Raw genomic sequence first — 25,682 nt, 5'->3', positions numbered from 1 at the left:
ATTGTAAAAAACCGAGCATGTTTAAATTAATTCAGTTATTTAACGGACAAAACACAAATGAATTAGCAAAATTGGCCAAATACATTAAAGCTGCAAATTCAAGAAGAGCTTTATTAACATAAGTAATTATGCTCTCCGAGTGTTTTGTCTCGTCTGTGTATTTATTAGTATTTTCGATATAAAGTTATGAGAAAGTATATATATATATATATATATATATCATGTATATGTGTTACACTGATGAGTCGCAAGACTCAAAGTTAATAAAGAACTTGAACTTGAACTTGAAGTGACCTGTAATTTGTCTAAGAAAGCGGAGGAGCGGGGAGGTTGAGGGGTTGATGGCGCAGGTGTAAGGACACAGTCCCAGGTAGTATAACGGGGAGGGGAATAGTGGTGTGGCCTTATCACCAAGCTAGCAGACGATTTTAAAAGAGCACTAAAACAGAATAAGTTAGAAAATATCTTCTTTATCCATGTTGTTTGTGAAAGATACTTGTTAAGTACTTTATTATAAAGTATTCGATCGCCTAATAACGTTCAGCCGAGTTTAACTTCGTATTGTATTTGCAATCTCGTAGCGCATTAACACGGTTTTTTGAGGTTGTGCTAAACAAATCGAGACACGAAAACGATCCCAAAGGGGTTGGATATTTTGGGCCTATTCAACCAAAAAAATGCGTTATAACTTACGAAACTTTCACAAAAAAATGTATTTCACGAAATAATAAGGGTTTCTCCTACAAAAATAAGCTCAATAGGCTTCCGTAATTATCGCCTTACATACCAATATGCTTACAAAAGTGATGTGTAGCTGACTGTATCAATATAGAGTATCTCATTAGCATACATTATTGATGAGACGAGGACATGCCATACGTACGAGTGATGTGAGCACAGCTTCAGTTACTGTACATACCTGTTATAACGACCACGTCAAAGGAACTGAATACCATATCTTTTACATATATACATGTACATTGTATGTATTTTCATTCCGAAACTAGAATACAAGACGTCATTGGACATTACGGGAATGTCTGTGCTGCTTTGCTTAAATACATAGTGTGTTAGTCTAAGAAACGTGCCAAAACGTTTAGCAACGTTATAAAACGTTAAAGATAGGACAAAAATACACGTTTTATCGTCCTCTTTTCTCCATGTGATCTGATCCATGATGCGGCCGGTCGATCAATACTAGTATCAATCGCACAACTCCATTACACAGTGCATGGCGTTATCTTGCCCGCTTGGATGTAAAGTGTAGTTAATAACACAACAGGACTTATACTTGGATATATTTCGCAATACACACAGGTTTGTAAACTTTGCCTGTTTAAATTTTCTTTATCAATATAGTTATGTATTCCTCCTATCATAGTCGTTTGACTGAACACGATTGCGCCAGCTTTTTGTGTTGGAAACAAAAAAAAGTTCCCGCCTAGCCTTTTCCCCGGATTTCTCACCACACAGCAACACCACCGGGACCTGAGGATTTGTTACAGATATATATTTGGACCTAAACTAAGGTGTTCAGAGTACTTTTTACATGTTTTAGGTGTGAAGATCGACTTTCGGTAAAAATGCCACAGCAAAAATAGCTGTATAATAAATGTTCAGTGCCCTGTGAGCGATACGTGTCCTATATAAAAAAAAAATAAACAAAAATATAAATTCCTCTGACTTATATAGTATGCTTCTATTATTTAGTATAGAAATATAACAAATTAATCAACGATCACTGTGTGTGACGTTAGAAGGTTACAGAGATATTGAAATACATGTATATGTGACGCCTATTCGAGGCAGGACTCATCTATATGTTAGAGATCATGTTAGTATCATCTACTAAAAGTGTTGTAATGTGTATATATTTTGAAAGATAAATTGTTTATTTTATTGAGCAAGATCATTTGCATAGAAAAGATTGTTTTGGGTTTTATAGTCGATTTCCAAATTTATTTTGTTTATTTTCTCAATGTAAATCTTCGTTATACCAATAATTGAACAATTAATCAGAGAGGAAGGTCTTCTGATTTTGGCATCGTAACGTTACACTCCCTGTTTCCACATAATTAGCGAGTTATACAGAAAACGTATGTTTAAACAGTCTTCTTGATGAAGGACAGTGATAAATGGCTATCATTCGTGGGGTGAATATTGTTCATGTGCAAAATATAAAAATATTCACCCCACTCGTAAAATATAAAAAAACACACAATATTGTCTTTGTGTTTATACCATACGTGTTTGTATTATTACTTTGAACAATTTGTTTGTATTTATACTTCTAGCTGAGTATAAACTGATTCACTAATAATTTATACATGCGTGATACTTACTTGGTTGTGCTCCACGGGATCTTACAGATGTGAACCTTACCTTCTTTATTCTATTGTTATGCTAACGTGTGCTATCTGTGTGTAGTAAGGGTACATTGTATAACCGGTGTAGTCACTGTGTGTGTCGTTATCCCCATGCACAGTCAAATATTTATATGAGGAACCAGAGGGACATGATCATTTTACCTGATTAATGGGGTGTCATCATGGTTACCGAAAGTCGATCTAAACCCCTAAAACATGTAAAATTACTCCGAACACATTAGTTTAGGTCCAAATAAACAGAAACCATTCAAATTGATTTCCCATGGTAAAACCTTATTTTATTTTCAAATAACTGAATCGAATAATATTGCTCAATCTTTAATGAAAAGAAACTGTCTAAACCGATTATTTCGGTTAGCCACAGACTAGGGGGGTTTCCCGTCTTTTTCTATTTATAGCACATGGGTCAACATTGTGTTAGTTAATATGGTTCCTGGTTCAAGACTCGTTTTTTTAGCCTAGGAGTCAGTTATGTTGATCGTTAATGTGTGTATACAAGTTAACTTCATATACATAGTTAATAGTTATACATTTATATGAATCGAAAAATCAACCCATTTAAGTATTATTATGATTCACAACTTGTATAATTGCTATTTTTAGATTGATGATTTCATGCGGTGTTATTTTTAGTAACACGTTCGGAAGTTCTTGTTTTACATCAAGTTCTTTATTTTTTTGAACACATTTCTTTAAATGTTATTTTCACAAAGTGTGATCATATTGAAACAGGAACAGGGAAATATTGTCTTTACTTAACATTCCTATATAAACATTGACTGGTTTAATGAGGACATTCTCGTCGTTACAGCATTACACAAATCCGAATGCAAACATATTAAAAATAGGTAAGTCACGTAATTAAGTAGTCAAATATTACCGATGTTGTATTTGTTAAACGGACTCGCAGAATCCTACATGTCATGAGCATGCTTATTATCCTCTATACATATGGAGGTTAACTTACTATACTGTACATATGTTCGCTCATTCCATGTGTAATAGGGATAATTCGTTAGAGCTTACGTACATTACTGTATGCTATGTACAGACTTAAGTACTGATACGTCAATTTCTTAAGTCTTAAATTCATCAGAACATGGAAAATGGGACAGTTCCTATAAAAGTATCAACAACGGATTTCAATCACTTTCTGAAAAATCTATTTCCACATTTGGTTTTAAAAAGAGCACCATATTATCATTAAGTCTTTCAAGTTAACGTTTACTTTCACAAGAATTCGTCTCAACATTTTGAACACTTTCACGTATATTTTCTGTTCACAATAATGATTTCCAGTGTTCAAATATTGAAATTCATTGGAATATTATTATTTTTTTACCAAATTATGTTTCACAAAATTATATACTGCATGTCTAGACGACATCTTTTCATAGACAAATGAGCGATTTTATCTACCTTACTTATTAACATGGAGCTGCTGCTGCTAGAACAAACGATTTAAAGACTGATTATTATTTTGAAGAGTATATCATTATTTTATTGCTACTAACGAACGAAAATCTCTGTCCATTCCCCACGTTAACCTGTGATTTCATCTTCGAGTTGACATGCGTATATTAAAAGATATATCCTCACGGACATGCTGTTTGGTATGTTCCTTGACAATTTACTGAAATAATGCAGCTAAATAACGATCAAAATCGATGCAAAAAGACGGCGAATACCTTTATATCAAAAAACGATAGTAAGTAGTGGATGACTGTCGGCATGTTTCTGTTCATACAATGTGCGACTTCATGTTTGCGTTATTTTCCCGTTGCACATGTATCTAATGTAAGGCGAAGGGAAGTAACTCGAGAGATAAATAAGAAAAATGGGAATTGTTAACGTTTATATCGCCAGATAGATTTTCATTGGCTGGAACGGACGTTAACTTAAGTGCGTAAATAGTAGTCTATTGCAGGATTTACTTTGTTCATTGCTTTGAAAAAGGTAGGTAAATACAGTCGAAAGTAAGTACTATAGTAGTAATATAGACTACAACACTTGTATTTTATAGGATATCAGTATACTTTTTGATTGGAATCAACGTAAGGCAATTTAGAGATGTCCTATGTATTTAATGCATCCTTATATAGAGCTCATTAGGGTTACCTTTTCATGAATCACATTCCAACCAGATTCAATCAAGTAATGCATTTCTTCTTGTTAAGTTCTTTCTTTCACTTCCGCCCTCCCCTCCCTGATTTCTTCTTCTTCTTTTTGTCTGTTATATGATCAAAATATATGTAACAGTGCCGTCCTACTGCCAGGTTTATTAATAAGGAGACGAATTGATATAAGTACTTATGTACTTGTTTTTGAATCCTCTTTGTTCATTTTTGTATTATTTTGTCACTGCCATATATTGAATACAAATACTGTTTAAACTAAGTACTATATTGCAGCAATTTTTGCGCCCACTAGATTGTGCATTCGTTTGAATTGTTTTCAAGCAAAGTTGAACAGTATATAATATATACATGTATGTATGTGAACGAGCGTGTTATCCACATTACAGGTCATACCTACATCGTACACATGACGCTCATCTCTTCACTACTACACAGCTGTATCTGCTTCATTTACCTGATGACGCGATATGTTCATTTTGATTTTTTCCCTTCAGAAATAGGTGAAACAGTTAGTTCTTTGTGCATGTATCATTTTGGAGTATTAATCCGAGAATAAATACAGTTTATTTGGCTGACCTAGCGCGAGGATATATGTTTTACCATTGGACGCACATCATGCCTGATCATGTACTGATACCTACATGTACTGATACCTACGTGTACGTGGATTGTATTTCACAGGCTAATCAATACTACAAAGTATCAACAGTCTGAGCTAGCAGCGACATTCACGTGTATAATATATTTACACATTTTGTAGGTATTACTGACTCATTTATCAACTTACCTTATGTTACCAATTTCAACCATGGCAGGTAAATTATATACTTGATATATGTCTGTAAAATATTTGTTTCTAAAATATCAGTTTGAATTGCGCTCCGGGTGCGGGTCGCATATTTCCCGCATATTATAGAGGGCCGGAGTTCTGACGTTAATCGACGACAGACCGATATGAAAAAAGTCGATAAAACGTCAGAATAATTCGAACTAACGCCTCGGTTGGGATTTTGTTATAGAATCTTAACCCCCGACTGAGATAACTCAATCTTGCTCAGTTACAAGTACTAGATTTTATTAATCCCTATCCAGGTTGGTTATTTTTTGTAGCATAACAAAAACAATAAAAGAAATCGGGTGAGTGAAAGTTGTTCCGTTACCTAAATATACACTAGGACAAGGGATACAGATTTTACATGATAAAATGTGTACATGTACCTTATTACCATGCCCGTAATCAGGTAGCCTTTCTGTTGTTTGCAGGTGATTACATGGAATCGACATCGAAAGTACTAATAATGAAGTCATCAGACACCATAAGAACACTAAGACGGTCCAAGTCCGACGGGTGTTTGCTTTACTTAAACCGTTTCACATACGACCAGACAACGGCGTGCGTGAATAAGATAACGAAGAACAACAACGCTAAATCTATGGACAACCTGACTTGTTTAGATATTGTCTTTCCACGTGTTATCTGTGATATGGCATATGTGTCACATGGACGCATTACTAACACGAGTACAGATAATTGCTTATTCCCGGCAAAACAAAAGGATACAACCAAAATGATCACAGAATGTGATCTGCAATTTCTGGTTAGTGTCATTTTGTCTAGAGCGGTAGAGAGAGTAAGAATGCTGGAAACGCAGGCCTGTGCTGGTTGTATGTGCTTCATAAAACATATTACATCCCTCGTTTACAATGAAAACTTATGTTTTATAACAGATAACTGTCAAGTGTGGGCAAAAAATAGTCTTCGATATTTACTTTGTATTGTATTCGCCACATCCGTTCTGTACAACAGTAGTCTATGTTACATCTTCCTGCATTTGTGTGTCTTAAGTGGTATTTTCAAAAGTGTTAAACTGAAGATTTTTATGTCAGATAATTTAAAACTGTGTTTGCATGAAAATAAGGAAACTAAGAATGTTAACCAAGAAAAAGGATGTGAAAAACGCTCTATAGAAGAAGTGTCCTGGTTGTGGCAAGTTCCAACTCGTAAAGTTTTTCTGGATGTTTTTCCGTCCAGCCTAAACATGTACTTTCAAGACGCCCCAAACGGAGATACAACAACACCTATGAATATTGAGTGGCTACGTTTGCAGTCCTTCGCAAATGTGCGTGTTATTAACGCTCGACCAATCCGTTTGGCAAGAGCTGGATTTTATCATACGGGTACCTCAGACGAGGTTAGGTGCTACTCGTGTGGCAGACGGCGATCCAACTGGTCAGTTGGAGATGACCCGGCCGAAATTCACAGACGTATTTCACCCAATTGTAGACATATAAGTGGTACAGACTATACAAACGTTGCAATTCCTCGCGATACCGGAACAATACAGTCATCTTCAGGGGATCAAAGGGCCTGTCAAGAAACAGTTGAAGCAACACGTCCGGTACGTGATAGTCATTTTCATACTCCAGGTGAAAGGCATGATCTCCCAGCTTGTTCATTTGCTGATAACAACTCAGGTCCTTCAAATATGGACGACATGTTTCTGCAGAGTGAGGAAATTAATCATCAGTCCAACATGCCAGTTCGTAATATAGATACAAATCAAGAGCACCCCTCGATCGAACACAATATGATCGAGGTGAAGGCTGTTCCAAAAGATACCTCTCACTCATTTCAGCCAAATATTCACGAGGCATGTTGCTCCAATAGACCTCGTCTTGTGGCAAATGTCTTCACTGCTAACTCTTCAGCGACTCATGGAAATCCGAGAAAAAAGATGCCGCATGATCAATGCTATCAGAGTGCAAATAACAATACTCAAACTAGAAATCAAAATGGCCATTCATATGAACAAAGACGTCCTGACAACGACAACCGTGTAGATGAAAATGCCAATAACAATTCGCAACTAAACGCATGTATTCCTCCTCCGATAAATCATTCAAATCGAAGAACATCAACTCAAACCAACAGGGTCACTTCCGGTTCTGTCAGTGCCTCAGTAGTGCAGAAATTAGCCCCGCTTGGTGTTAACTTCGATAAGCCGAAGTACCCCGCATATGCTGTGTTGACAGTGAGAATGAGCTCCTACAGTGGTTGGTCTGGCTCACAGACACCAAATCTGATGGCCGAGGCTGGGTTCGTGTACGCCGGTTGCGCAGATTACACTAGGTGCTTTTTCTGTGGAGGAGGACTGAAAAACTGGGAGGAAGGGGATGACCCATGGATTGAGCATGCGCGATGGTTTCCCAAATGCGCATATTTGCGACAAAACAAGGGAATTGATTTTATACAACTGGTACACGAAAGACTTAATGCTCAAGAGCAGGTGTGTATAGTCATCATATATAATAATGTTGATAAGACTTTAGTTGTTTGACAGTAAAATGCCATTGAATGTAATCTCGGCTGATCATACATTACGATCGAATTTCAGAATATACTTCGTTTCATTATTATAAATATATATACATACTTGATGACAGTTTATTTAGGAAGAGGGCTATCTCTGCTCTGTAAATTAACTATACGTCTTCTCCAAGGTATAGATCAATGCTGTCCAACCCTATTATATTTAACACTTTAATTATATATATTTTATGATTTTATGTTACCCGTATGAAATTTGAAAGTATCTATTTTCTGCAACGCGAAATTTGAACTTGGTGTTGATTTTCAATTCGAATGGTCACATTATAACAGGCAAAGTGGTACTTTTGATTTTAATCAAGAACAATACTAACAGATGGAAATCATCATTATCAGAAATTTGGCTACGAATTCTGATACTTCTTACTTTTACAAAGAATAAAGATAACGTCAGTACCAGTGACAGACCAGGGGGGAACTTCTGCGAAAGTCCAGCGACAGAGTTCCTGGCTGAGAAGGACGTGGAGAACTTACCAGCGTTCAAGAGCGTCTTACAGCAAGGTTTTTCCACAGAACTTGCCAGACAAGTCGTCGGCAAATTGAGGGGTAAAGGTAGATATTTGTATTATACAAATTCTCATTATATGTCCCCGGTATAAAATTAAGAATTATAGATATATTATTATATTGCCATGTCGATTAATAAGATGCAAAATAATAGGAAATATCTAATATAATAGGGATCATAACGTAATCTATTATATAATCAGATTTCGTTTGTTTATAACGATGTTAGTGTTTATCAGTTGAAAAAAATATTAACATCGTTCTCTAGTATTATAATACTATCAATATTTGTACTGGAACAACCCTGATGACTTGGATATTAACCATGTCCTGTTTGTCTAATTATGTGTTGTGATTGCAGCTGGTATCAAACATATCAACAGTAAAGACATACAAGATGTACTAGAGGAAATACTCAGGGTCAATGGGGAAGGTAACACAGATGACAATAGGCTGGGATGCACGCATAGCGGAGATACATCTAACACAAGTAGTACAGAATCAGAAGGTAGGACACGTGCTCCCATCTTGATTGTAACACTATTGTCATGTTCTTCTCAACGATGATAAATGTTCATCAGTTTATTTTCTTCAGAAATTAATTTTTCCGTTTATTCGAAATGCAACTAATTCGAAAATTAAAATTTTGCGAATTTTGATAGACAGGTTATTAGCATTACTAAAATAGTATCCTCTTAATCGCGAGCTCAAGTTTTAGCAAATATGTAGTAACAGACATATAACTGGCGAAATAAAGAAAACGCGAAATTAATTTGATTATCAAATAATATAAATAATTGTAGCGAAATAAAGGCGTTCAACTGTGTCCAATGAATGCTTTCACTTTCTCCCTAACTCAGTTTTTTGATATGAGTTGGGGAAAAGCTGCATATATGTTGCAAATGATGTGTGCAAATCACAAAGTATCTAGTTTGCATTAAAATGTGTTTATATATAAATCAATAAATAAAATAGGTCGAATGAAGGCAAGCAGTTTAAATATGATATGTGGTTATATTTTCAGATAGATTGATTGGGTTTTGAAAACTCCATTCCACTGACAATTTTTATAATGTGATTGATTATCTTTACAGAACGTGAGATACAAGGACTTGTAGAGGAGAACCGCCGGCTGAGGAGGCAGAAAATGTGTAGGATATGTGAGGAAGAGGACGCTTCTATTACATTTCTCCCTTGCGCCCATCTTGTGTGTTGTCATGTTTGCGCCCAAGCTGTGAGGCGCTGCCCTGTGTGTGGGGTTATTATACAGGGCACTATCAAAACTTGGCTGACGAAGTCATACTCAGTGAAATAACGATAGCCAATAGCTGCCGTACAAAAACAATTACTTTGAACTGTATTAGTACACAATAAATGTGTACTTGTTTTTAGTCTCCCGATGAATTCATTTTTTTTCATTCCAGACACGGGACTTATAATAGCTGTAAATGTTTATAAGTTATAAAAACTGTCATAGCAATCTGCCAAAATGAGTATTTAATTTTCTTTAAGGAAATATTTCAAAATCAATTTTACAGGAGGTGTTTATTCATATGAAGTTCGATCACCCTCTACCGCGATTTGGTTGAGGAATGAAAATAGAGAACTAAAGTTGCATTTCTGTCTTGATTATTTGTCATTTATTTCAAAACATGATTCTTTTCTGTTTTTAAAGATAATAGAAATAAATTATAGATTCTAAATATTGATATCGCAGAGTTTTGAGTTATTCTCTGCGATATCAATATTTAGAATCTATAATTTATTTCTATTATCTTTAAAAATAGAAAAGAATCATGTTTTGAAATAAATGACAAATAATCAAGAAAGAAATGCAACTTTGTGTGAAAAACTGACTAGATATCGAGCCGGCATGTACATATTTTATCGTTAAAATGTTTGTTTGCAAGAATTAATGTATTCGAAATAAAATGTAGATTATCACGCTGAAACGTCAGAAAGACAGCAGCCGTATATTCCCTGATTACTATATTTGTGTAATATGTTAAGGAAAACATAATTTCATTGCATCCATTCTTGTGTTGATATACAGTTGTATAAAGTCGATACATCTGCCACGTCTCATCTGTTACATTACAGAGCCTGATACATTCCCGTATGCATTTTTGTGCGTGAGTTACGTTACAGCAAGTGACACATAATGTATGATGTAATAGTGAATCAGATATCTATTTTTAGTAATATCGGAGTCTCGTGTAGTTTATATTGTAACATGGTCGCTGATGATGTCATCGCATTGTTGTTACGTGTATCAACAATTCGCAAAATCAGGAAGAAAGGACGAATTCTTTTAAATGTTGAGTAATGACTAAGTAAATGTTTTATCAGTCTTATCGCCTTACACACATTTATTTTAAAACCATATCAAACTATTTTGTTTGGTTTATAGATAAGGCTTTGTACTATTTCCACAACATTTACCGAAGTACTATAAGGGAGTAGAATTAGAGAAATGTGTAAAACGTGGCAACGCTGGTGAGGGATTGATATCGCTCCAGACATTTTCTGGTTAGAGGCTCACATGTAGAAATACCGAACCCCATATATCGCAGCTATGTTTATATATACGCATACCTGGTTTATAACATGGACATATTCTGATCACCATACCTGTACACCCGAAGTTCAACCACGAACCAGGGAAAACTGAGGCAACTATACGTGTGACACTACGTTCAGTGAATCATCAGAGCCCTGAGTTACCACGCAAAATCATTTGATGATGACATAATACTGAAAACACTCAGTCTACTGTTTGACAGTAAGGAAATTACAACTCAATTATTTTTTAGCATTTTAACAACATCTTAATCATCACACAAGGAAGTCTGGTGTTCGTGTTCCAAGGCCTCGTCTATATCTATATTGCAACACTAGAAAGTCTGTTGTCTGCCTTCCAAGGCCTTGTCTGAAGTATAACCTTCCTCACTAAAAGCCTAGATACATCAAACCAAATACGTTGATGCTCGTTGAGAAGACCGCTTTTACTTGTACATGTAGGTCACTGAGACTAATTCTTGACTTTCACCTTTATATTTTTTTCGGAATCTAAAATACTGGTGATTTTATAGCACACATATTGTGGGTAAAAACATCAGGCTATCACAGGACCACCCCTCTGTTTATCAGTAACCATGTTTTAGAAGCTAATCAGTCGATAAATTAAATCTGCATGAGAAAAACAGGACATTTATGCTGAATAAACCTGGCCACACCTAAGAGCTTTAGAATGACGAGCGTATCTCGTGCTCAGTCAAATACATATTGTGTTGTTAATCTGTGTGCATATATCAACGATGACAAGAGCTTCCAGGTATATAAAATGTCTGTTATTATAAAATCTTACAATAATGTGATGTTGATTTGTTTTTAATACAGTATCTACTTTGACTTTCGATCTGGTCCTTTTCCAGTCTTCTCTGCTGGTACAGTAGTCATAACATTTGTGTTTAAGTGTTTGTCCTTTTTCTTTTGATTTGTTTTTAAATATTTTTTTGTCATCTATTGTTAATGGTTCAGTGCCATCAATCAATTAAGCATTGTTAGTTGTTGAATACCTTTTTGTTATCAATACGAAATCAATCATTTTTTCGTTACTAACAAAGGGTAAACTTTTCCCTAAAGAGACACCTTTTTAGCTATAAATTGAGTGTGAAAAATATATATTTACATTCTGTGTTGCATTTGCCTATATGTCGTTAGTATATGAGTCTGTATACTACAATTTACTGTGATACGGACAGTGTAGGAATACAGCTGGTACAAGGTAAACAAAAATGGCCGCCCGATGCTTTCGTTATCAATAGGCCTATAGTCGGAAAACATTCTGGGTTCGTTAGCATTTAGCATTATACATTATGTAGGTCATCGCAAAAAAAGGGTGTAGGTACCACAAAATTTTTGTAAGCGTCATTCTAGATACGAATTTACCAAGTTTGTCAACATCATCACACAGGGGATCGGTTTCGAGATTTTGAGTTATGCATAACATCAGTGAATAACCACAACACTAAAATTCAGCATTTCTAAAACCTTGTAAAAGTCGAAGGTATCGATAAGGTTTTAGAATGTGTATAAATACCCTTTTAAGTGTTGGCGTTTTTCAGTGATGATATCCATTACTCAAAATTACGAAACCGAGCCCCTGTGAACGTCGTCTGCTAGCGATGCTAATCTGACCGATTAGACATGGAATCTATTTCAAACGAAATGTCCTTGGAATCGTTATCACCTACTGAAAGGTCCACTTCAATTAAACATTTCCGAGTATATATGCTTCTGAAAATAACGTAATATTCAAGTCGAAGGAAACATAAGCGTTTCCGAGGAAACAAACAAGTCCGTTCAGCACCGCATCACTTCAAAATACATGTAATCTATCAATGCGCGAAAAAAAGCTTTAATTTTAAACAAGCAGAAGTTATCCAATTATTAAAAAAAATCAACATATACACACTCATGTGAAATAAGTAATAAAGTTAAATTTGTGTTCAAACCATTTTATGTGCGTGTGGTTTTCAATGACACGAGGGACTATATTATTTCTTCTGGAAATGTCGGCTGTTCTGGGATTTGAACTTACTGACGTCACGGATATGACAAGCGGGAAATTCAAACGTATTTTTAATTTGCTTCAGTTACTATACAAAACAAACTATATACATGTAAATGTAAATATAAGCATTGAACTGTTACCAGATGCAGTATACAGTCGATATGACGACATTCTATTTATCTGTCACCCAAATTGCATTCATATTGACTGTATACTGCATCTGGTAACAGTTCAATGCTTAAATATGTGCATTTATTTACATTACACGAAAATACACATGACATGCATACTATGAGTTTTTGTTAATTATAATTCTCCGGCATAGTATCGGCAGGGATGCGTATATTATTTGTAACAGTTAAAACATCACAATGCTCTAGATCACATGTTTTTTTTGTGTGGAATTGTGTTCTATGATAATACAGCTAACAATAACACGGGAACAAATTAACGTTTGGCAAATTCTTTTCAGCTCGAAGACTTTTTCGCAAAGATTGCATCGTAAACTTTACCAGATTTTTCACTTTTTTCTTTTTCTGAACGCACATCACAAAATCCAGATGACTCCAACGCTTTCATATATCGTGTTTGATCAGGATTCGCATAGCGTAAAAACCCTAAAGCCTGGATTCGCTTTACTCTCTCGATACTCATTGTGGTTACCATAAGTGAATCTGGTTTCATCACACGATGGAGTTCCCGTGCTACTTTATCAATATCTGGCCAGAAATAGTAGCAGTTACAATGGAAAACACAGTCAAATGTGTTGGACTGGAAACATGATAAGTCTGCTACATCACCGTTGATCAGTTCCACCTTTCCATCGTCGATGTCTTTTTTCACACGTTTTGTCGCGGCGATAACCATTTCTTCCGAGAAGTCAACTCCATAAACTTTCCCTTTACCACCTGCAATTTTTTTTGAAAAAACAGTATACGAAGAACGTCAACTTTACTCAACAAGATAATTAAGGTGCATCATTACCGTTGTACTGGAAACGGTATAAGAAAAAGAGAAGTGTAATTAATTACAAGTAAGTAGAAAGGTTAATTGTGACATTGAGTCCTTCACAACAACATGTCAGCTTAATGACATTTTCTAAAGCAGGTTGACTAGGGTAAAATACGAGAAAATTCCAATTCGTTTTATCAACTTGCAGAGAATACCTCTATCCGGAAATGTCCATTGTGCCACCATTTTTAATTATGCAACTCGGGGGAAACCCGCTCTATCATCATTTCTTAATCATGCAAGAATCAGTCGTTGCGCTCACTCTAAGTGCTGATCATTCCGCCCTAGGGACATGCCAAGTGTATTACTAAAGATATATATCAGTATGATGTCCCTGTGCGTTAGCAGGGGATAACACCTACCAGTTTTATAAGAGTTTTGGAAGGAATGTTGCAACCCCCATGAAAAATTAAGGATCCGCCTTTGACTCCCGAGCATGGGACAGAATCTATTGCCTTCGTCACATACGCGAACGTTCTGCACTATTCCGTCTTTGCGTATTGCAGAGTTATCTTCTCTTGGGAGCAGGTATTGATTGTTACGTCATTGGTTTGTGCGAGAAAATTACGTCGTTTTCTCAAAAAAAGATGACGTTACTCTCACAAACAAGTGACGTAACAATCAATACCTGCTCCCAAGGGAAGATAACTCTGCAATACTCAAAGACGAAATAGATAAAGGCGGGATTGTTCCAAAGGAGGCATCACGAAGTATCAATATCGAGATGAATGTGTGTTTTTAACATCATTGTCACTGATGTGCAAGTATACACTTGTAATGTGCAATAATGACGCATAGATAAACCTTTGATATATAAATGAGGGTTTCATTTACGATCACACCATAAGGTAGATGGCTGCGTTCTATAAAACGTATACTTGTATATACTTACATGTACAGTATGTATTCGGGTAGATAACACACTCTTACGTAATCTTTAAAGCGAAGACAACGCCATTCAAAATAACCATACTTTCTTCAATGAAGAAACCTCAGTATACCTGACAAGTTGGCACGCGGCTTCAATCCCGAGACCTGGACCAAACCCCAGCTCTAACACTTGACGGTCCGGTTGTATTTTACAAAGTCGTACTGCTTCTCTTTCTAATGTGCCATTCCTCTTCACCAAAAGACCCTGAAATATACAGCAATGCCTGCTTTGTTAATTTGATTATTTTCTTAGATTTCGAAAAAGATATATGTAGTAAAAAATGACACATTGGGACGGGTATTCTGATAGATAGCCATTGTTAATGCACTATGTATGGAACACGTATTTCAAATAGTTAAAAACTAAACGAAATAATGAATCTTTATCAAAACATAGATGTAAAAATACTACATATACTTTATTTTTTTGTTAAATATAAAACATTGTGAACAAAGAAAAACGTGATTATGGTATATGCACGTTGACTTCGCTACGTCGATTATTGCTGGTTGATTGACATATGTCAAAGTATTGTCCAGTGGAAAAAGAATTAATTGATCCCACAACGGAAGGAGAACACTGTGAACTTTACATTGTAGCAAGCATTTCCCGGTATTCACTTTACTTTTATCTTGGGGTTTTCTGTTTGAGATTTACGGAACTATGTATCATTATTTGTCCCTAGCTTACCGTTACTATTCGTCCGACTAAAGTTGCGCCAGGCTTCCGTAGGTTACGAGCAATCGCGTCTCTCAACATGGACCCCATCTACGAACACATTACAAGGAGATGTCTTTAAGTGTTATATTTTATGACATTCTTTAGGAGTTTTTAGTAAAATTGGTAGGAATTTTGTATGTGTAAGTTATTTTTAACATAGTATTGAGGTGTTGTTCTCATAATTTAAACTTGATACATTTCAAGTCCATGAAAATGTGGTGTGAGGATATTTTTCTCAACAAAGGTCATGGGACGGTTGTATTTTGGGAGTTTTCGTCTCTGTAACATAAAATGTCATAGGACGGTTGTATCTTGTTAGTTTTCGTCTCTGCAGCATCAAAGGTCACGGGACGGTTGTTGCTTGTTAGTTTTCGTCTCTGTAACATCAAAGGTCATTGGACGGTTGTATCTTGGGAGTTTTCGTCTCTGAACATCAAAGGTCATTGGACGATTATATCTTTGGAGTTTTCCTCTTTGTAACATCATAGGTTTATAAAGTACCATCATGTACAGAAATGTCATTACATGGACACAGTAGTACGACAACTCGCAGGATCCCAGTAACGGGTACCACTGGATCCGTTACAGCAGAGCCACTCAGACTCGCTCCCTTTTTATTAACAGTATAAGCCGTAGCTACATGTACTAAAAAGGACGTTTGTGGTTAGGTTTAGAGTTATTTCTCCTTTAAATTGTTCTTAGATATGCGTCCTATAAATTGGACATTCACTATGATGCTTTGAAATAATAACTCATTGTTTGCAGCTTCGGTAAATGTAATCTTTGCAATATAAAGGTTGCGATCCTGAGTTCGACCCCCCTTAGTGGTTTTTTTTAATTCATTTTTTCAAACATTCAAAGGTAGGGTCAACGCCTATGGAGATTTGTGGAGATAAATGCAAAAACGTATGGGTAAATGAAACTTAAATCAGGAACAGTCAGTTTCAGAAAACATTTTATGATAAATGGGACCTCATTGACCTACACCTGTGTGGGTGTTAAAGGTGCGATAATACAATTCCTTCTAAAGCATTTACATGACACAATTACTATAAAATTATATCATCATCGTGTGCAACATATTCCAATTGTTATTTTGATACCGAATATTACAATATTTCAAGAAAGAACTGTTCTTTTTATTGAAGATTTAAGACGAAAACTATGTGAAATTTTATTTAATTTACATAGTTCTAAAACGAGTCTTTATTTCATACTTGCTTAAAAGTTGGCTACTAATAGTATCTTTCAACATCAGGAATTTCAAAAAAATTGACAACCGGTAAATTTGTCATATAAATCACATGAATATGTTTAAAATAAATGGTATGAAGTAAAGATATAGCACTCCNGGGGGAAGATCAGTGTATACCACTCTATATGATGTGTTTACCACTCCTTACATACTCTCTATACAACTCTTCTCATATACTGTATACCATTCTTTATATACTGTGTGTACCACTCCATATATACATGTATACCACTCCTTATATTCTGTGTATACCACTCTATATGCTTGTTTACCACTTTTTACATATACTGTATACCACTCTTTATGTATTATCTAGACAAATTATAATATACCCTGTAAACCACGCTATGTATACCAACCATGCACATCACTCTTTATATACTCTGTATACCACCCTGTGTACTCTGTAAACCACTTTTTATGTACACTATATACCACTCTCTATATACCATTCTTTATATACTCTGTATACCACTCTATGTATACTATGCATATCACTCTTTATATACTCTGTAAACCACTTCTTATATACCCTGTTAACTAGTTTTTATAATCTGTATACAAATCAGTATATATATAACCTTCTCAATATTTCTTTGTAAAGACATCTTGGTTTTTATTTTATAATAAACAAGAGGCACCGAGTTAGGACCAGTCTCCTGGGAAAATCTTAACAAAATTGTATCCAAATTTTGATGCTCAGCAATATATAAACTACTACAGGCAGGTATTACACATGTAATTACTACTATAGACAGGTATTGCACATGTTTATAGTATCACAGATAGGTATTACACATGCATATACTATCACAGATAGGTATTACACATATAAATACTACTACAGACAGGAATTACACATGTATATACTATCATATACAGGTATTGCACATGTAATTACTATTACTGACAGGTATTACACATGTATATACTATCATAGACAGGTATTCCACATGTATTTACTATCACAGACAGGTATTACACATGTATTTACTATCACAGACAGATATTACATATGTATTTACTATCACAGACATGTATTACACCTGTATTTACTATCACAGACAGTTGATATAACACATGCAATTACTTACTACAGAGAGGTTCCTATATATATTGCTATTGTTGTTAAATTGGGGGGAGGAGGTTGAATGGAAAATAGTATCATTTATTTATTTATTTTCTCATTATATAAATATATGTTTTACCATGATATCTTATATTTGAATGGTAATAAAGGGCATGCTGTTACCATGTATCTTGCTTGTGTGAAATGCTTTTAGGTCACAAAATACAATTGTATCGCTAGTGATCAATATCTCAAAGACTTTAAAGAACATGCACCTGAATATGAAATATCACTTACTGTATATATGTATTAACAAATGAAATATTACTTCTTGTCTATGATAGTACAAGTAAATACATACAAGTGAGACATAATCACTCTCCACGAATGTCAGTGCACGCTCCTGAATCTTTTCCATCTTTCTCACACTTTTCAAGCTAGTAAAATGCCAAACCAGTGGGCAGAAATGAAAACTAGATATAATAAAAGAATTGTATATGACTCTCCTACCTTGTTTTGTTAAAAAACCTCCAATTCTTTTAAGAACATTAAGCTGTCTAGAAGCCTTTGAACAAATTTCTGTGTATCAAAATTTAAAAATGAGTCAAAATTGACACCAAGTAACTTCACAGTTTTTCAGGCTTAATGGTTACATTTTCTATTTTGAAAGAATTAAAAGTCTCAATAGTTTTCCTACCTAGACATATGGCCTGAAATTTATCAGGATTTGCCCTCATGTAGTTTTTGTTAAACCAGTTAACCAAGCTTGAACAGTCTGTTTCAATGGACTGCTTAAGAACAAGAGGGTCCTTATTGGATGAGCTCACCGTGTTGTCATCCGCATAATTATAGAGTTTGGATGATTTGACATATTAGAACATATCATTAATAAAGATGTTAAAAAGTAGGGGCCCCATAATTGAGCCCTGAGGGACTCCCTTGAGCACTTCCAACCAGTCGCCGCATTTGGAGCTCAACTTGACCTGTTGTAATCTGTTACCCAGATAGCTAGATACCCGGTCCACTGAGCCCGAGCTGAGACCATACGCATCCAACTTTCTGAGCAACAGATCATGAGGAAGGCAGTCAAAAGCCTTGGACAGATCCATGAGGATGGCAGCGACACACTCACGGTTGTCCAAGGACCTGCGCCAGTCCTCAACTAATCTTAACAGGGTAGTTTGGCATCCATATCCTGGTCTGAAGGCTGCTAAGAAGGAATGAAATATACCATTAAAATATTCTCTGAGCTGATCACTCATAACTCTTTCAAAGAGTTTGGAGATACATGGTAAAATACTAACAGGCCTGTAGTTTGGCTTGTCCAAGGCATCCTTCTTCTTAAAGATAGGTACAACCTGTGCTACTTTAAGTTGACTAGGGAAAGTATTTACGTTAAAACTAAAATTTATCACATTATTTAGAGGATAGCTGATGCTTTTACTACAGGCCTTCAAAAGTTTAGCTGAGATGCCATCAAAACCTGTTGCCTTCTTAGAACTGAGTGATTTGATATTTTTACATATATAATTTGGGGGGAAAAGGCTTAAAAACAAAATTTCTTGAACACTGGAGTGGTCTTTGATATTGGAAATGATGTCGTCATTATCAATGCCTTCATCCTCCTCAATATATCCAGCCACTTTTACATAAATAATTAAAGTTTATAACCAGTCTGAAACAATTAATAAATGTCCATGTACCTGTCTGTGAATTTGTACGGGTAATAATACAATTTTATCAAATTACTTTTAAAACATTTAGAGGAAATCCGTGAAGAAAATCAAGATAAAACATTTTAATGACTAAATTGTAAGTTATACATGCAGTAGGATCGTTTTCCTTCAGTTAGGAAATACATAGGAACATCAATTTCTCCACCACTTACCCCCATCTACTTTATAATGCTTAACCTTTTAAAATAATGTTAATACCGCTATAATCAGACGTATATTTGGTGGCATTAAGCTCTTACTTTCACTTTCACATGGNATAAAAAAAGAATTACACAAAAGAAAGTAAAGCATCACTATAAGAACTAAAACTTGTGCATGACAACTATTTCTGGAGCAATAAAAATGCAAAACCTAGAACCAAAAATCAATCCTTCATCTTTGTACAGATGGAACATGTACAGATGGGACCATCCCAGGTGTGGACCAGCCTCCGGGATTCTGGGAAGTATTCACATTTCCGCAATTCATTTGGAAGACTGTTCCACACCCGGGCCGCCTCAAACGAGAAGGATTTCTGCCCGTACCTTGTAGTTTTTACAGATGGGATGCTGACTGTGAAGTCCCTTCTGAGATCATAAGCAGATTCCCTTAGTTTTACTAAATCACGTATATAATTAGGAGAAATGTTGTGTAGTATTTTAAAAACTTCACAGCCCATATCTTTTAGCCTCTTAACATGTAAAAGAGTACTATTAGTAGATTTTAAAAGCTGACTAAAAGTTGAGACATAATCACTCTCCACGAATCTCAGTGCACGCTCCTTAATTTTTTCCATCTTTCTCACACTTTTCAAGCTAGTAAAATGCCAAACCAGTGGGCAGAAATGAAAACTAGATATAATAGAAGAATTGTATATGACTCTCCTACCTTGTTTTGTTAAAAAAACTCCAATTCTTTTAAGAACATTTAGCTGTCTAGAAGCCTTTGAACAAATTTCTAAAACATGTATATCAAAATTTAAAAATGAGTCAAAATTGACACCAAGTAACTTCACAGTTTTTCAGGCTTAATGGTTACATTTTCTATTTTGAAAGAATTAAAAGTCTCAATAGTTTTCCTACCTAGACATATGGCCTGAAATTTATCAGGATTTGCCCTCATGTAGTTTTTGTTAAACCAGTTAACCAAGTTTGAACAGTCTGTTTCAATGGACTGCTTAAGAACAAGAGGGTCCTTATTGGATGAGCTCACCGTGTTGTCATCCGCATAATTATAGAGTTTGGATGATTTGACATATTAGAACATATCATTAATAAAGATGTTAAAAAGTAGGGGCCCCATAATTGAGCCCTGAGGGACTCCCTTGAGCACTTCCAACCAGTCGCCGCATTTGGAGCTCAACTTGACCTGTTGTAATCTGTTACCCAGATAGCTAGATACCAGGTCCACTGAGCCCGAGCGGAGACCATACGCATCCAACTTTCTGAGCAACAGATCATGAGGAAGGCAGTCAAAAGCCTTGGACAGATCCATGAGGATGGCAGCGACACACTCACGGTTGTCCAAGGACCTGCGCCAGTCCTCAACTAATCTTAACAGGGTAGTTTGGCATCCATATCCTGGTCTGAAGGCTGCTAAGAAGGAATGAAATATACCATTAAAATATTCTCTGAGCTGATCACTCATAACTCTTTCAAAGAGTTTGGAGATACATGGTAAAATACTAACAGGCCTGTAGTTTGGCTTGTCCAAGGCATCCTTCTTCTTAAAGATAGGTACAACCTGTGCTACTTTAAGTTGACTAGGGAAAGTATTTACGTTAAAACTAAAATTTATCACATTACTTAGAGGATAGCTGATGCTTTTACTACAGGACTTCAAAAGTTTAGCTGAGATGCCATCAAAACCTGTTGCCTTCTTAGAACTGAGTGATTTGATATTTTTACATATATAATTTGGGGGGAAAAGGCTTAAAAACAAAATTTCTTGAACACTGGAGTGGTCTTTGATATTGGAAATGATGTCGTCATTATCAATGCCTTCATCCTCCTCAATATATCCAGCCACTTTTACATAAATAATTAAAGTTTATAACCAGTCTGAAACAATTAATAAATGTCCATGTACCTGTCTGTGAATTTGTACGGGTAATAATACAATTTTATCAAATTACTTTTAAAACATTTAGAGGAAATCCGTGAAGAAAATCAAGATAAAACATTTTAATGACTAAATTGTAAGTTATACATGCAGTAGGATCGTTTTCCTTCAGTTAGGAAATACATAGGAACATCAATTTCTCCACCACTTACCCCCATCTACTTTATAATGCTTAACCTTTTAAAATAATGTTAATACCGCTATAATCAGACGTATATTTGGTGGCATTAAGCTCTTACTTTCACTTTCACATGGTTCATTTCCGGTTAAGAAATACGAAACTGAGGCTTCCGAATTAATGCTTTATTCAAACTAAACCAGATACTGTATTATTCCGGATATTTCAATTCTTACAACACTGCATACTGTATATTGGATATTTAACAAAACAAGAGGCCCATGGGCCTTAACGGTCACCTGAGTCTATAGTATTTATTTTTGTTGTTGAAATATGTACCAATTTGAGTAAAAAATAGTATAATGTTAACTTAACTTTGTCAGGACCATGAGCTGATCATTCCTAGACCAATTTTAAGTGAGATCGGCCTATTAGAACTTAGTAGCAAAATAGCGGCCATGGCAGCCAAATTGTATTTCTGATTGACCCGAAAAATAACAACACTTTGTCAGGACCATGATTCGATCATTCCTACAAAGTTTCAGTTCAATCGGCCAAGTAGATCTTTACTTTAAGTTTGAAATAGTTTACCAAAATGGCAGCTGTGGTGGCCATATTGGATTTCTGATCGACCTGAAAAATAACAACACTTTGTCAGGACCATGAGTCAATCATTCCTACAAAGTTTCAGTTCAATCGGCCTAGCAGAACTTGACTTTAAGTTTGAAATATGTTTTCAAAATGGTGGCCGTGGCGGCCATATTGGATTTATGATTGACCTGAAAAATAACAACACTTTGTCAGGACCATGAGTCGATCATTCCTACAAACTTTAAGTTCAATCGGTCCAGCAGAACTTGACTTTAAGTTTGAAATAGGTTTTCAAAATGGCGGCCGTGGTGGCCATATTGGATTTCTGATCGACCCAAAAAATAACAACACTTTGTCAGGACCATGAGGCGATCATTCCTACCAACTTTCAGTTCAATCGGTCCAGCAGAACTTGACTTTAAGTTTGAAATAGGTTTTCAAAATGGCGGCCGTGGCGGCCATATTGGATTTCTGATCGACCCGAAAAATAACAACACTTTGTCAGGACCATGAGGCGATCATTCCTACCAACTTTCAGTTCAATCGGTCCAGCAGAACTTGACTTTAAGTTTGAAATAGGTTTTCAAAATGGCGGCCGTGGCGGCCATATTGGATTTCTGATCGACCCGAAAAATAACAACACTTTGTCAGGACCATGAGGCGATCATTCCTACCAACTTTCAGTTCAATCGGCCCAGCAGAACTTGACTTTAAGTTTGAAATGTAAAATGTTAACGGACGACGGACGACGGACGATGGACGACGGACGACGGACGACGACGGACGAAAACGGATAGCAATAGGTCACTTGAGCTAAAGCTCAGGTGACCTAAAAATCGTACTAATTGTCATTTCTATTGTTATTCAGTCATTTTGAATAAATTTAAGAGAAAGAGGGATGAACAGAGACAACACTGGCATCTGACAAAGACCAATGATTTCAATCTTGTTAATCACGGGGTAATTTTAACGTTCCGGGGTCCTGCACAGCCTATGCCTTCTGTCTAACAGTATCTCGCTACAGCACTCAATCGTTTATTTAATATATCTTCCAGGCAGTGTGCGGATCAAGGCAAGACTTATTCAGTCACTTCTATATTTCCAACACAAAGCCAGTCTCACTTATATTAAGTACTTACGATCTGTCACTACTGTACACACGCCGAGATCAGAACAGAACTGGCCCGATTGTCGCTGGATTCTGCCTATCTATACCCTCTTGCTATCGTAGCGACACCTAGCGGTGTATCACCGGTACGTTTTAATTGTACCTCGAAAACTATCTGTCTTCTAAGCGTTCAAATTACGGAGACATAACACAAATGATTAACGCCAAGAGATCAACGTATCTAACCTGAACAATATGCTAAATCAGCGAATGTAGGAATTGAGATATCTATAAGACTAGAAGAGTGATTTCCCTTGTATCAGTATATTTCATAATAAGCCATATTGCGTATGGAAGGGGATCACCGCCATAATTATTTTTTATAGAATTAGTTACTTCTGGTTTGGAATCTTATTCTATGTACATTTGTATTATTTCCCTAGTTGATAAGTTATAGAATTAGTTACTTCTGGTTTTGAATCTAATTCTATGTTCATTTGTATTAATTCTATGTTCATTTGTATTAATTCCCTAGTTGATAAGTGTCTTTTTCCATACTATGTACATTGGTGTTGTTGCACTCGTTTACAAATCTATTGCGTGTTCATTCCATGCTATGCTAGTTTTACCGATCGCGATTTCGTGTTAGCTTGTAGTATTCAATCCATTCCAGACTTACGTGATGTTATATACTCAGTACATTCTATCGGTTGATCTGAAGCTTTCGTCATTTTTGTAAAAACAGAAATTCGAAACAAAGTTTTAATTCAGAAATAGCTAGCTAGTCAACTAGTAAACGAGTAAGCCAGCAGTTGAAATACGTTAGGTTTCCTCATTATGACGACAAGCTGCGCTGCGATCGTCTTAAATATACACGGACCGCTCCCCAACCGCATCCGGATCACCGTACGGACGCAATGTCGTTATTTGTTTACGTTTTGACTATTGTATTTTTAAGGTTCTTATATTCATTACTGCATAAATTAAATATATGTTCAAGAACATATTAATGACGCCGTCAATATTGATGTAGACTCGGACAGTGCGAGAAACATTTTAAGGGCCTGCACAAGAAGAACAATTAGACTTGCTCAAGTCCAGAAAATAATCACATAAACTAAATGCGAGTCTAATATTGACAGAGCGTAGAGCTTTTCTTCCCCACTCCAATACACACATTTAAAACAAAAGTGAAAAAAAAAAAGGCAAAAGTATGTAGGTTAAATGTTGCAGTAACTTAATTAACAATCTCTTACCCCCTATGACAATCTCACCCCACCACCACCCCAATTACAATTAATTCTTTATCACCTGTACTGTGCATGTCATATTCTTATATACATTTTAGCTGAAGTTTGGAGAAGAGTTTTAAGTGGCTTTTGAGGCAAGATTACCATAGGTCAAAGATAGAAGAATATGAACCAACTTCCTCCACCTAACAAGTTATTTTTAGAGTCAATCAGAGTAAACCATTATCTGTTTTTGTCCATACCAATGAAACAGGAGTTTTTGATAAGAATGTTAAATTGAAACAAAATCATACAAACTTTCAAACCCAACAAAAACGTGCTGTCATCAATATCCACTGCTTCATAGACAAGTCCATAGCAGATGTCCATGTCAAAATTTAGTAAATTCACAGACTTAATTCTGTGGTAAATTATACAATTGTGAATGGTTATATATTTCTAACAGAATAATTCAAATCAAATAAATAACCTTTAATTGCTCTAATATAATGACAAATATATTTAGTTTGCAACACTGAACATTTTTTTAAAGTTAATATCTATGCAGCGTTTACAATTACCAAGATATGCAATTCCCTTTTAAGGTTAAAGTTTATTTATGTGGCAGGGTTCAATTGTACATAGGATTAAGGTCGCCTTCTAGCTTTGAGCTAGAGCGAATTTTCCTTTAGCTCAGTGGTAGAGCGTCCGACTAGGAACCTGGAGATCGAGGGTTCGATCCCCGGTGGAAGCACACTATTCTCTTTCTTGTTACAAATGGTGTCTGTGGCCCTTCCTGTAGTGACAGGGAGTTAGAA

At 35.7% G+C, this 25,682-nt stretch overlaps 2 protein-coding genes across 6 annotated transcripts in view; one reads left to right on the top strand and one right to left on the bottom strand.

The window, feature by feature from the left end:
* The first annotated feature begins 1,232 nt into the window (after positions 1–1,232).
* LOC110457608 lies at positions 1,233–10,069 on the top strand. 3 transcript variants are annotated; one of them, XM_021508953.1, is made up of 5 exons: positions 1,233–1,317; positions 5,789–7,812; positions 8,291–8,465; positions 8,782–8,928; positions 9,515–10,069. In XM_021508953.1, exons 2-5 carry the CDS (start codon positions 5,797–5,799, stop codon positions 9,733–9,735), a joined length of 2,559 nt encoding a protein of 852 aa, XP_021364628.1. In that variant the 5' UTR covers positions 1,233–1,317; positions 5,789–5,796; the 3' UTR covers positions 9,736–10,069. The 3 variants fall into 3 exon arrangements, with proteins under 3 accessions (XP_021364628.1, XP_021364626.1, XP_021364627.1); XM_021508951.1 differs by lacking the exon at positions 1,233–1,317 and adding an exon at positions 3,111–3,235; XM_021508952.1 differs by lacking the exon at positions 1,233–1,317 and adding an exon at positions 4,259–4,343.
* A 3,119-nt stretch (positions 10,070–13,188) lies between these two features.
* LOC110457576 (demethylmenaquinone methyltransferase-like) overlaps positions 13,189–25,682 on the bottom strand; it is a 28,987-nt gene continuing 16,493 nt past the window's right edge. Inside the window, exons 1-4 of one of the 3 annotated variants that reach the window (XM_021508910.1) lie at positions 23,667–23,739; positions 15,629–15,706; positions 15,009–15,142; positions 13,189–13,906 (exon numbers count right to left, since the gene is read on the bottom strand). In XM_021508910.1, the coding sequence (XP_021364585.1) occupies positions 13,465–13,906; positions 15,009–15,142; positions 15,629–15,706 (654 nt within the window). In that variant the 5' untranslated portion in view covers positions 23,667–23,739 and the 3' untranslated portion in view covers positions 13,189–13,464. Of the gene's footprint in view, positions 13,907–15,008; positions 15,143–15,628; positions 15,707–18,492; positions 18,569–23,666; positions 23,740–25,682 lie in introns of those variants that run through there. The other 2 variants (XM_021508911.1, XM_021508909.1) reach the window with 2 other exon arrangements.

The sequence above is a fragment of the Mizuhopecten yessoensis genome, unplaced genomic scaffold (genome assembly GCF_002113885.1).
Source record: "Mizuhopecten yessoensis strain PY_sf001 unplaced genomic scaffold, ASM211388v2 scaffold9253, whole genome shotgun sequence".
NCBI classification, from domain to species: Eukaryota; Metazoa; Mollusca; class Bivalvia; order Pectinida; family Pectinidae; genus Mizuhopecten; species Mizuhopecten yessoensis.
This window is presented reverse-complemented; position numbering and strand designations above follow the sequence as displayed.